Raw genomic sequence first — 12,285 nt, forward strand, 5'->3', positions numbered from 1 at the left:
ACTCGATTCTTGCAAGAAGTTATACTGGCAAAATGATGATGTATGTGGAAGGGGCAATCATGTTTCAAGGTATGAACAAAGTACCTTCTTAAAATGTAAGTATTATAATCTGTCTACTGCATAAAGTTGAGTGGTTAGAGATTTAGGGGTAGGAGAATAAGTTGAATAAGAGTTTTAATGCCATACTAAGTATTTTGAACTTTATTCAAAAGGCATTGGGAAATTGAGAAATTAAGCAGGAAAATTAACCTGATCATTTTTATATTGAGAAATAGAAGCAAGGGTCCAATCAGAAAACTAATGAAATACAAGTCAGAGAAAATATTGGCTGACCTACACTATGACAGTGACAATGAAGACAGGTAAATGGATTGGCAGTTATTAAAATAATCAAAACTATGTGTCAAATGAATCACTGCTGGGGCAAAGGAAAAGAAACAAGCTAGGATCACGCTCACATTTCTGGTTTGGACAACTTTTATCCATTACCATAAATACCTCTTGAAATGAATCCTCTGGACCCTCTGCTTCCAACAACCATACCTTGATTCATGGAACTGAGACTGTCCCTGTTGGCAAGACCAAATCAGATCTACTTTGGCATCTCATAATGCATATTAGGGTAGATCCAGGCTAATATCCACAGTCAAGTTTCCAAAGCCAAATGTGGGAAATCCAGAAGAACTGCATTATCTAACTCAACTTTTTCCTGTTTAGAAGTAAGGCATATCAACACTGTATGGATACTGTGATGTTGTCTTCTTTAGTGGCTTGTTTGTAAATCAAGCCTGAACTTATCTTGATACATTTCAATAGGTATATATCTTCTCATTTCAACAATTTCATGGTCACTTTGATCTTTTTATATACTTGCCTATATATAATTTTTTTCTCTTTCTGGTGTATAACTCCTCTGTTACTATTCAATAACTCATTTCTGAACATTGCAGGTCTTTTTTTAAAAATTTTTTAATCTTCTTCTGAAACATCAGTCTTGAAAAAAGATAACAAAGCTGTAATTTACCCTTATAGGTTCTATAGAGCTATAGTTAATAGCCAGAATCTAGGAAAACTGTCCCTAAGGAGAGGGATTGACACATAAACAAACCACACCAGAAAATCTCTAACAAGGCACTGTTGTTCTCATATCTCTGTGGGAAAGACACATTGAAAAAGGGACTACTTGGGCGAGTGTGTTGATATGTGATGCAGTATAAGAAATAAAAATATTAATACTAGTCTCAATGATAGCATTTTAAAAATCCCCCTGGTTGTTGTGTTGGAATGGAGAACAGACCTGAAGAAAGAAGAAATTGAGTTTGTTTTCCACCATATTATCAATGTCCTTCAAAATGATCAATATTGGCATCTAATGTCTATATAACTAATAATTACAATAAATATGAACAATACTATCAATTATAATAACTTTGCCATCTTACTTTTTTTAATTCTCAAGATAACTTTTATGATTTTAAAACCTGTTTTAAATATGTGAAAACAGACTACTTGGAATATTGGCAAAATAAAAATAGTGCTAGGTGTGGGCTCTGTATTTCTGCTATATTCAGTCATTTGTAAAGTTCTAATTAAGATACTGCTTCTGCCCTATCTAATGACCTGCAGCACCAAAGTCCAAGTTAGTCCCTTAGGAACACATTGAGGCTAATTCATTTCTCTTTGGGCAGAGTACTCTTGGGATCTAATCACATCTGAACAGGGTAGGAATAGGGCATAAGGGTATTACTAGGGCATTTGCCAGCCTTTGTAAGAAGAGACAGCACATCAGGTTGTGGAGATCTCCACTGCTTAAAGGGAGATCTTTAAGTGTAGGTTATTGTATTTCCAGGATGTTTTAGTTTTGGATAGGGGAAGCCAGTAATGATGCATTTGCATTTGTAATCTTTATTTTCTAAATTACTCATTTGTTTTAATGATAAGGATACTGGAAAAGACTTTGCATTTAGTTAATTGGACTTTATGGAGTCATCTGTAGAGGGAAAGAATATGGGTTTGACCTAAATTTAAGATATTCAGGGCTGTGATTGTGGCTCAGTGGTAGAGCACTTGCCTAGCATACACAACCCACTGGGTTCCATCCTGAGCATCACATGAAAACAAGTAAAATAAAGGTTTTGTGTCCATCTACAACTAAAAAATTTTAAAATGATATTCATACACACAAGTTTTGCTATCCATCTATCTGTTGCACAGGGAAACTGTATACCAGCATATATGTTTATGTATGTACATCTATCTATAATGTAGTATATACACTATTACATATTGCAGTATATACAGTGAAATAAAGCATACTTTTTAACCTATTTTTTTGCCTTTGGGAAAGAGATAATGGGAATATTAAAAAAATAGAAACAAATTGTGTGTTTAAAGTAAGAGATTGAAACATGAAAAGTACTATAACAAAACACTAGCTAAAATCCCCATTTCCCATTAAGATGTCCATGCAAATTCTTAAATGAAGTATCATTCTAGGCCTTTGTATGTGCTGTTTTCCATTCTTAAGATATCCTTTCTTCTCCTATTTTCTTGGCCAGGTCCTATTCATTCTTGAGATCTCAGCATAACATCCCCTCAGGAGACTCTGCTGGCTTTGCAGATTTTGCTATATGGTCCTGTTTTACGGTTTTATTGAATGCTATAATTTTCCTTTATAATGTATGAATCTAATTAAAGGGTTACTCATGCAATTATTAGTTTAATGCTCTGCTCTCTTGTTGAACTATAAGCTCCATTTGTGCAAGGACCATGTCTGTCTTACTCTTCAATGTGTCTTTTTACAGAGTGAGAACTCTATAAATAAGTCCAACCAAATGGGTGATTTGTGGTATGGAGAGCAAGATTAATTTGAATATAATTCTGCATTGATGGATGACATATTTGAAATCAATATATAAGTAAGACACTGTGGAAAAAACATAACAATACTTTTTAAAATTTCATCTTCTTTTTAAAAGGAAAATGGGAATATTAAAAATTTTAAGTGAAGGAAATGAATGAAGGCAATTAATAGAACAAGTTGAATCATTGTTCTCTTTTGAATTATGACCATGTGGTTAATAGCCTTCACCTGAAAAGTTCCTAGGTTTGACTCTTCCTTACTCATATGCTACTAAGATAGATTCATAGAACCTTCTGAAAAGTTCATACAAGAAAACCCCATAGAAATTATTTGCTAAAACTTAACAAGTAGATCATATGTTCTCCATGTTAACATGATGTCCTAGATTCTAAAATGCTAAGTGGAAATTGTAGTTTGTAGTTTTAAATTTGACTAAAATAAATGAGTTCAGTTTAACAGTATGTATTTCTCCCAAAACCATGTAGCCAGAAATTATGCTGGTAAATGGGGTGAGCTCTACAACTGGAAATAATATAGATGAAGGTAGAACATGATTGAATTCAAGATAACCATCAGTCATGGGTTCAGACTTGAAATGAATTGAAAGAACAATCTCAGACCAAGTGATTAAAACATAGCTGCTCAATTCACAATAGCCAGATTGTGGAACCAACCTAGATGCCCTTCAATTGATGAATGGATAAAGAAACTGTGGGATATTTATACAATGGAATATTACTCAGCCATAAAGAATAATAAAATTATGGCATTTGCAGGCAAATGGATGAAGTTGGAGAATATCATGCTAAGTGAGATAAGCCAATCTCAAAAAACCAAAGGAAGAATGATCTCACTGATAAGCAGATGATGACACATAATGGGGGTGAGGGGGCAAGAATGGAGGAAGGATGGACTGTATAGAGGGAAAAGAGGGGTGGGAGGGGTGGGTGGGAAGGGAAAAAATAACAAGAATGAATCAAACAACATTACCCTATGTAAATGTATGATTACACAAATGGTATGCCTTTACTCTATGTACAGAGAAACAAGATGTATCCCATTTATTTACAATAAAAATAAATTTAAAAAAAAACCCAAGGTCTAATGAGAAAATGGAATTTCAGATTCCTTGAAGTACTCTTGGCTTCTCCCAGTACAATGTTTTTCCACTCACTCCATCAAAATACAAAATATCTCTTAAGTAACATTTCTATATTCTCCTGTTGATGTCCAATATGGCTTATGGCTGGACAAGAAAATTACACAATACCTCCTGGGTTGTTCTCAGCCTAACAGGCTAATCCTCAGTATGCCTTTTGAGCTTTCCAGTAGATTTCTCAGAATGCTACTGAGGCTGTAAAAACCACTGTAGAAACAAAATGTTGAGAAACTCGTTCTGTAAGCCTGAGCAAACCTGACACCACATGATGCACCTTTGAGAAAGGGACTTTCTCATGAATGTAAGAGAAAGATTTAGAAACAAAGTTAAATGAAGAGGGTAGCAGCTCTGCTCACAGAATGGAGATCAAACACTCCATAGAAAATACATGTTACGGTGCAATTGCCCCCTGGGAGTCACAGGATTATGAAAGTCTAACTTAATTAAGGGAGAAAATAGGTCACATTTAATAACCACATATGTGACACATCACTTTGACTATGTAAAATAACTGAAGAGGAGAAAAAAATTAAGAAATCAGAAGTGTAAGAAAGACAAGCACAGCAAGCATCAATTTCTTCTAGTCCAAGTCAGGTAAGTGTATTGATTTTGTACATAAGAAAAGTTCACCAATCCTCTAATTTCTCATCTTAGAAATGCTTGCAATGTAGCTGAAAAACAAACTTCAAGTGTGAAAAGAAAGAAAAACAAGAGTCTAGTGATAATTCAAAAAATAAATAAATAAAATAAGAAAATTCAGAGATAATAAACATTCTTCTCCTTATAAAAACATACCATGCATCTTTCTTTCCTTTCTCCTTCTCATGTCATCAAATGACAGGTAATCAGGCATTTGGGAACCCTGCATGGAATCTTTTCCCTTTCAGGACTTGATGTCCGTGTGGGGTTGAGCTAATTACAGGTACAATTTTTTTTCTCTGGATGGCAGTTCTACTGTGCACAGTGGAAGGCACAATTAATAATTGAACAAAGCTAGTTGGACTTTTTTTTCTCACATGACCACAGTTTCCAGCCAGCTTGGCTGTCACACAGGGACCAAGTCTCTTCCTTGGGTCTCTGAGAAAGGCGTTGCATGATGGACTGAAAAGGATCACCCTGTTTCCAAATTTTGAAAGGAATAAAAAACCCACATAAAAACCATCCAAGTTTCCTTTATAGTATGATAGAGGCAAGTTCTCTCTTCTGTCACCAGGAATATGATTTTGATCAGGTGGTTATTTAGGCCAGATGTGAAAGAGATGAAAGAATAAGCTTGGGAATTAATAGTCATTGTACTAGAGAAGAGCAGTTTGCCTTTGAATCTGCAAATGCATCAGGATGCATTTTGCCTGCGCCAGAACAGAATTTGACCCAAAGAGAGTATATAGATAGATAACTATAGAAAAATAAAGTTCTTTTCTTCAGATATCTGAAAAAACTTGATGGAAGACATACCTGAAGCCCTATGGGACCATGGACAAATACAGCAAATCCTTGTCCTGCGTCCCAAGCCATGTTCTTGAACAGGGGTCTATAATCTCTAATGGGCCAGACAGATACAATTTTAAGGTTTTGCTGCAACCTCAGTTCTGCTGTTTTAGTAAAAAAGCAAGCCATAGACAAAATGTAAACAAATGGGTATGGCTGTGTTGTAATAAAACTTTATGTTTGCACACTGAAATTTGAAATTTCACATTTTTTTTTTTGAATGCTAAAAAAAAAGAATTTTTCTCTTGATTTTTCCCAACCATTTAGCAATTTAAAGACCTTTCTTATTTGCAGGCAGTGCATAAATAGGGCAGTTTGGCTTTGGCCTACAGGCTGTAGATTGCTGACTCTTGGTATTGACTATTGGGAATCCTTGAGAATACATCACATTTTCTAGTTGATTTTGCTGTCTCTGGGTTCTCTGAGTGTATGCAAATGCTAACTTTACTCTGGAAGATAGAGCTTGTCTTCTGTTCTTTGGATGGCTTAACATCATAGAAAAACCGAGTTATTTGGGGTGTGAATCATAGGTTCATTATCATGGGGAAGTTTATTGGAGTTAATCATGAATTCTAACCTCCTAGACAGGCTGGCAAAGACCTTGAAGTAGTGGTTCTGTCTCAGAATGTATCTAAAGTCAAGGGACAGGAAAGAATTAATCTTTTTGTTCTGGCAGCGACTGCATTTTTGCCTGAAAATACTATTTAATATTCGATATTGCACCAAAAGAAATAATGTCCTTCTATTAATGTAGCTCTTTACTTGACTGTAACATGAATACAATCTCTTTTCCTTCTCTTTTTTCTAAACTACCTTCTCTGTTTTTTAAACTACCACTTTGTTCCATAAAAGAGATTAAGAGATTATAAATAATACATTTATATAACCTTTTAAATTAATTATAAATGGTAAGACAAAAATTTAAGTAATTTTAGTAAAACCAGATGAAAACAGGAGTGTGGTCTGTACATAAATTTAATGCCAAAAAGTACTATGTAGTTTGTGTACAATCAATTTTATTAATATATAATTTATATATAATAATTTATATTCTGTTATAAATGGAGCATAAATTTGACCCTGAGTTTGCTAATGTTTAATTCAATGAAGGACTCATGGTCATTTATAAAAACTCATTGGTTCTATTTATAGAAAAGCAAACCATTGTTTATTAAAAGAATCATAAAGATACTGAAAACAAAGGGGAATTTCCTCAAAGGCATCTTTCAAAATAAAATTACATAAGAATATTAATAATTTATCTTTAGCAACATCAAACACAATGATATTAGCAGTTATCTTTGATAAAATTGTCAAATATTGGCCAATAATATTTATACCAAATTGCTAGTCAGGGAAAGATGCTGCTTGGTACAGGGGCAGGTGGATTGGGTTTGGGGGCTAATATAGTGACATTCAGGTACAATATGCTCCAAAGGTTTAGTTCATTTCAGGGGAAAGATAGATGATACATTCAATCTTCCATATGTGCCTTTTTCCCCACGTGAGTTATAAAATGAGTTTCTGACGTTGATTCCCCAAACAAGTATGTCAAGCATTGCTTGCATATATTATCAATAAATGATGAGTTGCAAGCATTAATAAAAAACGGTTTTAAGTGACATTTTCAAGAATACTTGCCTACATAAGTTGGTCCAAACTTCACCTGAGAAATTAACTTAAGTTGTAATGTCAAAGGGAGACCCCATGTTCTCATATTACAAAATACAGAGATTTGTAAAGACATAACAAGACTACCTTTACCTTTTAGACATCTCTGAATATATCTACCATTCTGTGCCTACCTTTGTACAGTTTTAAGGTGTATATTCCAAAATGAAAAGGTTATACATTAAATGTCTAGATTAATGGAGAAATTATAAGAAAATATGAGGCACAAACCAATTAAAATTTGGGGACTCTCTACCAAAATAAAACACATTTTATAGAAATAGTTGATCCATAGGACTTCTTTCTGGAATAATTAAATAGCAGGCCCCAGTCTACAATGACTGCATTACTTGGAAAGATATAGTTTTGCATATAAGAAAATATAATTGGTAGAGTAGGGAAGTATGTGTGTAATTAATCCCAAATAATTTGGTAAAATATTCATATACTGTTTAAAAGCCAGGAAGTTCTTAGAACCTAGTTGAGGTGAAGGAAAATGAGGGGTGTTTGGTTGGGGGAGGAGTCAGAAGACATTCCTGGAAATCTTTTCTTGATGTTCCAGAATTTCTGTCAATAGCTGGGATCTATGATTAACTCATGCTGGATATGCATCACTGAGCCAGAGGCCGAAGACAGGACAGCAGAAGTCACAAACAATGCTGTATTATTCTTCACTAATTTCTTTACAATGTTCTATATATCAGGAAACTATGATTAAAAACAAAGCAAAACAAACTTACAGAAAGCTTTGTAATTTTAATTCCTATCAAACATTACTCCAAGATATACAACCACAAAACTGACATACATTAACAGAATGTTAAATAGAATGTGGCATTTTGAACTGGAGGATTGCTTACCGGTCGGTGTAAGGTGTCTCCAGGTGATAACAGGTTCAGGGCGGCCATTGGCCATACAGACCAGGGTCACATTGCTGCCCTCGTTCACAGTGACATCCGAGGAGATGTTGGAGATCTTTGGTGGAACTATAAAGACAAAAATAGATGGAATATGTAACAATGTCGATAAAAGGAGGCTTGCAGTATTGATCTATGTTACTGAAGTGACAAATTTGAGTTTTAATTTCTTAATTTGAACTTTTATGTTAAGTAGCCAGGGAACTTTTAAGATCCTTGTCAATGTGCTAACCAAGTCACCAAGGAGGTCCTAAAGTTATACTATAAGGTTGAGAATATCTCCCATTGTGACCATCTGAGTGCTGTAGAAAATACAGTCATACAATGAAAATGTTTAGCTATTTTCTGATAGAAAAACTGTATTTAATAATTAAAAGGTATACACGTTTTTAAAATAACAATATTTCTTAGCACTATGGTTTAAACTTATTATCTTATATACATAAAAACAATATAGTCCAATCTCTCCTCCAATGCCAAGGAGAACAACTGTTATAGTATAAGACTGTATCATTGTTTTAGTAAAATGTGATGCTTATTACTTAGGCACATGAGAAAGCCATGGGTTAATCAGTACAATAGAAATCCTCTAAATATTTTTTTAATGTGTTACCAGACCAGATAACATACTTTAGAACACAAAAACTGAATTAATAATGCATATGTCACAGACAAGTAGACATTGCTAAAAGTCTACACTACTATTCTTAATATTCCCCTCACCTCTGCCACTAGCAATTTAATGATAGCTAACTTTAATTAAACACTTACTATATCAAAAACCCTAGGTATAGTGAAAGTGTCATCTCAATAAATTCTTAAAGACATGACATCCCATGAGTATTTCATTTACAGGAGGGGTGCTGAGGCATAAATGGAACCTGGTTAAAAGCAGAACAGGAATTTAAATCCGGGCAGACTTTAGGACCTATGCTCTCAAGCACTTCCTGAATGAAATTCCATCTTCACAACCCAGGTCACCAGATGGCCAAAAATGACAGAAATTACTTTCTGGTGATGTGAGAGATGAGTCCCCAAGGGCAAGCTGTACTGCCGTCTGACTTCCTTCATTAGTATTCAGGGTGGCAACATTAGGTTCCATGTTGGTAGGCTTAAGTGGCATGTGAATTACTCACAGATTTTATCTCAGAAGTTACATACTGATTACAGATAGAAAGGTTTGTGGTTCAATGAGATTTTTCCTTTTTTTTTCTTTTTTACTCAGTTGCTCACATTGTCCCTGATAGGGTATGTTTCTGAGAAAAGAGGATAAGAAAGTCTGAAGGGGGTTCAATAATAAAAAAAATAAATAAATATTTTTCTCACTTTTCCTGACCTTTTCAGATTCTGTATTCCTGCCCATCAGGACATTTTTTGCTTAAAGAGGCAACTGCCTGATAGCCATATGATCCCTGCAAGTTCCTATAAGGGACATTGATGGTACCTGGGTAACTGACCAGTTCAAGAGCATCACTTGAAGGAAGTGGAGGGAGGAACCCTCCTGACTTTAGCACTCTTCTCACCACATTCTTTTATAGGGTCTCTGAGTAGAAGACTGATGACTAAAAATCAAGCCTAGTGACAGAAGTATATATGTAGTTGATTCCCATTGTATAGCAGCCTCTATTTATAGTCTCCATTCCTCCTTTTGACTGTTGGGGTTAAGGATCATTTTCTCATACGGATACATTGACTTGCAACATATTTTTCAGACTTTGATAATGGGGACCTGGAAGTTCCTACCCATTTTATAAGGAGGAACATGGTGTTCATAACAGCTTGTGAAGGACGATTCCCTCAAGAACTATGGCTAGAATTATAATTTCCTGAGTGTATAATTGTTCCATTGTTTAATATTCACAGTTGCTAATATTCGCCTGGGTGAGCCAGTGTTCTGGAAATCTCCAGATCAACTGCAATAAAATATAAATCAATGACAGTGTTCAAAGAATAAGGTTAAACATCTTAGGTGCCTTCTTCAGTAATCTAAAACCTGTAACAGGAAGCTATAAAAGAGCCCATGTTCCTTAAGAGTAGTTATCACTGAACTGCATCAAAGGACATGGTATAAAGAGAAAAATATAGCTGTTTTCTGATCAATAGCGGTTCCAAAACCCTAATACAAAACATGCAAATGTATACAACAGAAAATAAATGTCTATAATTGACAGAATTATTCCCAGAGAATTCTTCCTTATATTAAAATTTACTAGGGTACTTCTTTTTTTTTTAATAAAAGGAATATGAACTAAGGACTTTACATGGACATGTCAAGCTAGTTAAGCCACTTGCTCAGTCTTACATAGACAGGTACTAGTAAAATTGAATATGAAATTTAGAATAATTGATGACAGGGTTATTTTTAACTGTATTGTTTCTCTTAATTAAGGTCACTATACTCAGTATTGAATCTCAGAGATTGGAGAGGCAGCAAATGTTCCTGTTGAACAGTTAGAAATGCAATCATGTTGTCTCATTATATCCCTCGTCTCTGTGTCACTTTCCATGGGTCTCACTTATTCATTATTTTCCTACCTTATTTTATACCAGCTTCTTCCCATAAGCACCCATATGTAGTCTTTTTACTCTCAAAATAAATCTCTCCCCAACTCCACACCACCCTCTTATTAACTTTCAGCCTCTCTTTCCAAATTTTATGAAGGGATTGTTCTGTACCACATCTTCTTCTCCCGTTAATACTTCCACTTCCAATAATGTGGATTCTCTCCTAATGCTTCAAAGAAACTGCTCTAAAGAAGTTTACCAATGACCATATTGTGTCTAGGTCCATGGGCAATTTTTGTCTTTTTCCTATTTTTTTTTTTTTTTGTGAAGTATTTAACTCTGTTGATCATAACCTCTTTCTTACAGTCCTTTCTTTTCTTGGTTTCTAGGACACCAAATTCAACTGCTTTCCCTCATACCCTTCTGGTCAGTCTTCCCAATTTAACTGTTGGGTTTATCGTATCCTGTTCCTTAAATATCTGCATAGCCTCTTTCTTCATGTCAGTCTACATATTCATCAAGTGATCTTACCTACTTTGTAGTTTCAAAAGCTAGTCATGTCAAGATGACTTCCAAATCAGTATCTTCAACCCAGATTTTTCTTATAAGCTTTATAAGACTGTTCTATACCTACATCACATGACTCAAAATAGAAGTATCATCATCTATATTCCCATGAAAAACTTGAGTTATTATCTTAGTGAATGGTATCATTATGCAAAGATTTACCCAAGCAACCAACAAACAAATAACAACAATAACCCATAAAGCATCTCCCTGGCTGCCCTCTGTCTTTGGCCCACACATAAAAATTGGTCCCCAGGTTCTGTGGCATACATCTTTAAATATCTCTCAGATTCATCCTTTACTCCCAGTGCTTACGCCTACCATGTCTTGCTTTAGACATCAACATTTGTTCATTCATTCCTTTCTTCTTTTTTCCTTCCTTCCTTCTTTTGCCTGAATTATTGCACAGAATGAAATTTTTTTTTTTTTGCATCTAACCTTTCTCTTCTCATGTTCACTGCCATACTGTCACCACACTACAATCAAATGTTTTTCCTGAGTTATAAATTTGAATATAGTGTCCCTTGGTTAACCTCATTGCCTGTAGGATGAAATCCAAACTTCTTAATATGGCTTAACAGATAATTCATGGCTGACTCCTGCTTACCTTCCCAGCTTCACTCCTACTCCCTTTCCATTACATCATCCATATCTGATGTCAGACCAAGTACTTTTTAGTTCTTGAAATGATCTACTCACTTACACCTGGAATTTGACATTCTGTTTTGTCTATATGGAATATGCTACTTCCAGCCCTTCAGACGGGTAGCCCATTTCCTGGCTCAGGTTTCAGCTAGTCGGCTGGTCTCCTTACTCTCCTGTCATTCCACAAGACCCAACATGACATGATGAACGGGGTGTTGTGGAATGTGTTCTCACACTGGATCCTCTAGTTCTCCCTCACCACACTGAATCCTAACTGCTGTACTACTTACTTGTGCCCTTTACTAAAGTTTAAGAGACAGGCAGCAGGGTCTTTGTTTTCCAAATGGCTGAATCTTAGAGAATGTGGTGCTTGGAACATGGTAGGTGCTTGAAAAGTGTTTGAAAAATTCCATGTGTAACTAAAAAGAACAAATAAAAAGAAAAAAAAGTATCAAATTGAAAAGCTTCTT

The 12,285-nt window shown here is 35.0% G+C and overlaps 1 protein-coding gene across 1 annotated transcript in view; it reads right to left on the reverse strand.

The window, feature by feature from the left end:
• The window catches only part of LSAMP (limbic system associated membrane protein), a gene marked incomplete at both ends in the record, with an annotated part of 309,093 nt that overhangs the window by 227,218 nt on the left and 69,590 nt on the right, over positions 1–12,285 (reverse strand). The window contains one exon of the mRNA XM_079100425.1: positions 8,042–8,167. Within this exon, the coding sequence (XP_078956551.1) occupies positions 8,042–8,167 (126 nt within the window). The remainder of the gene's footprint in view (positions 1–8,041; positions 8,168–12,285) is intronic.

This window comes from Sciurus vulgaris, assembly GCF_902686455.1.
Source record: "Sciurus vulgaris genome assembly, chromosome: 10".
Taxonomy (NCBI): Eukaryota; Metazoa; Chordata; class Mammalia; order Rodentia; family Sciuridae; genus Sciurus; species Sciurus vulgaris.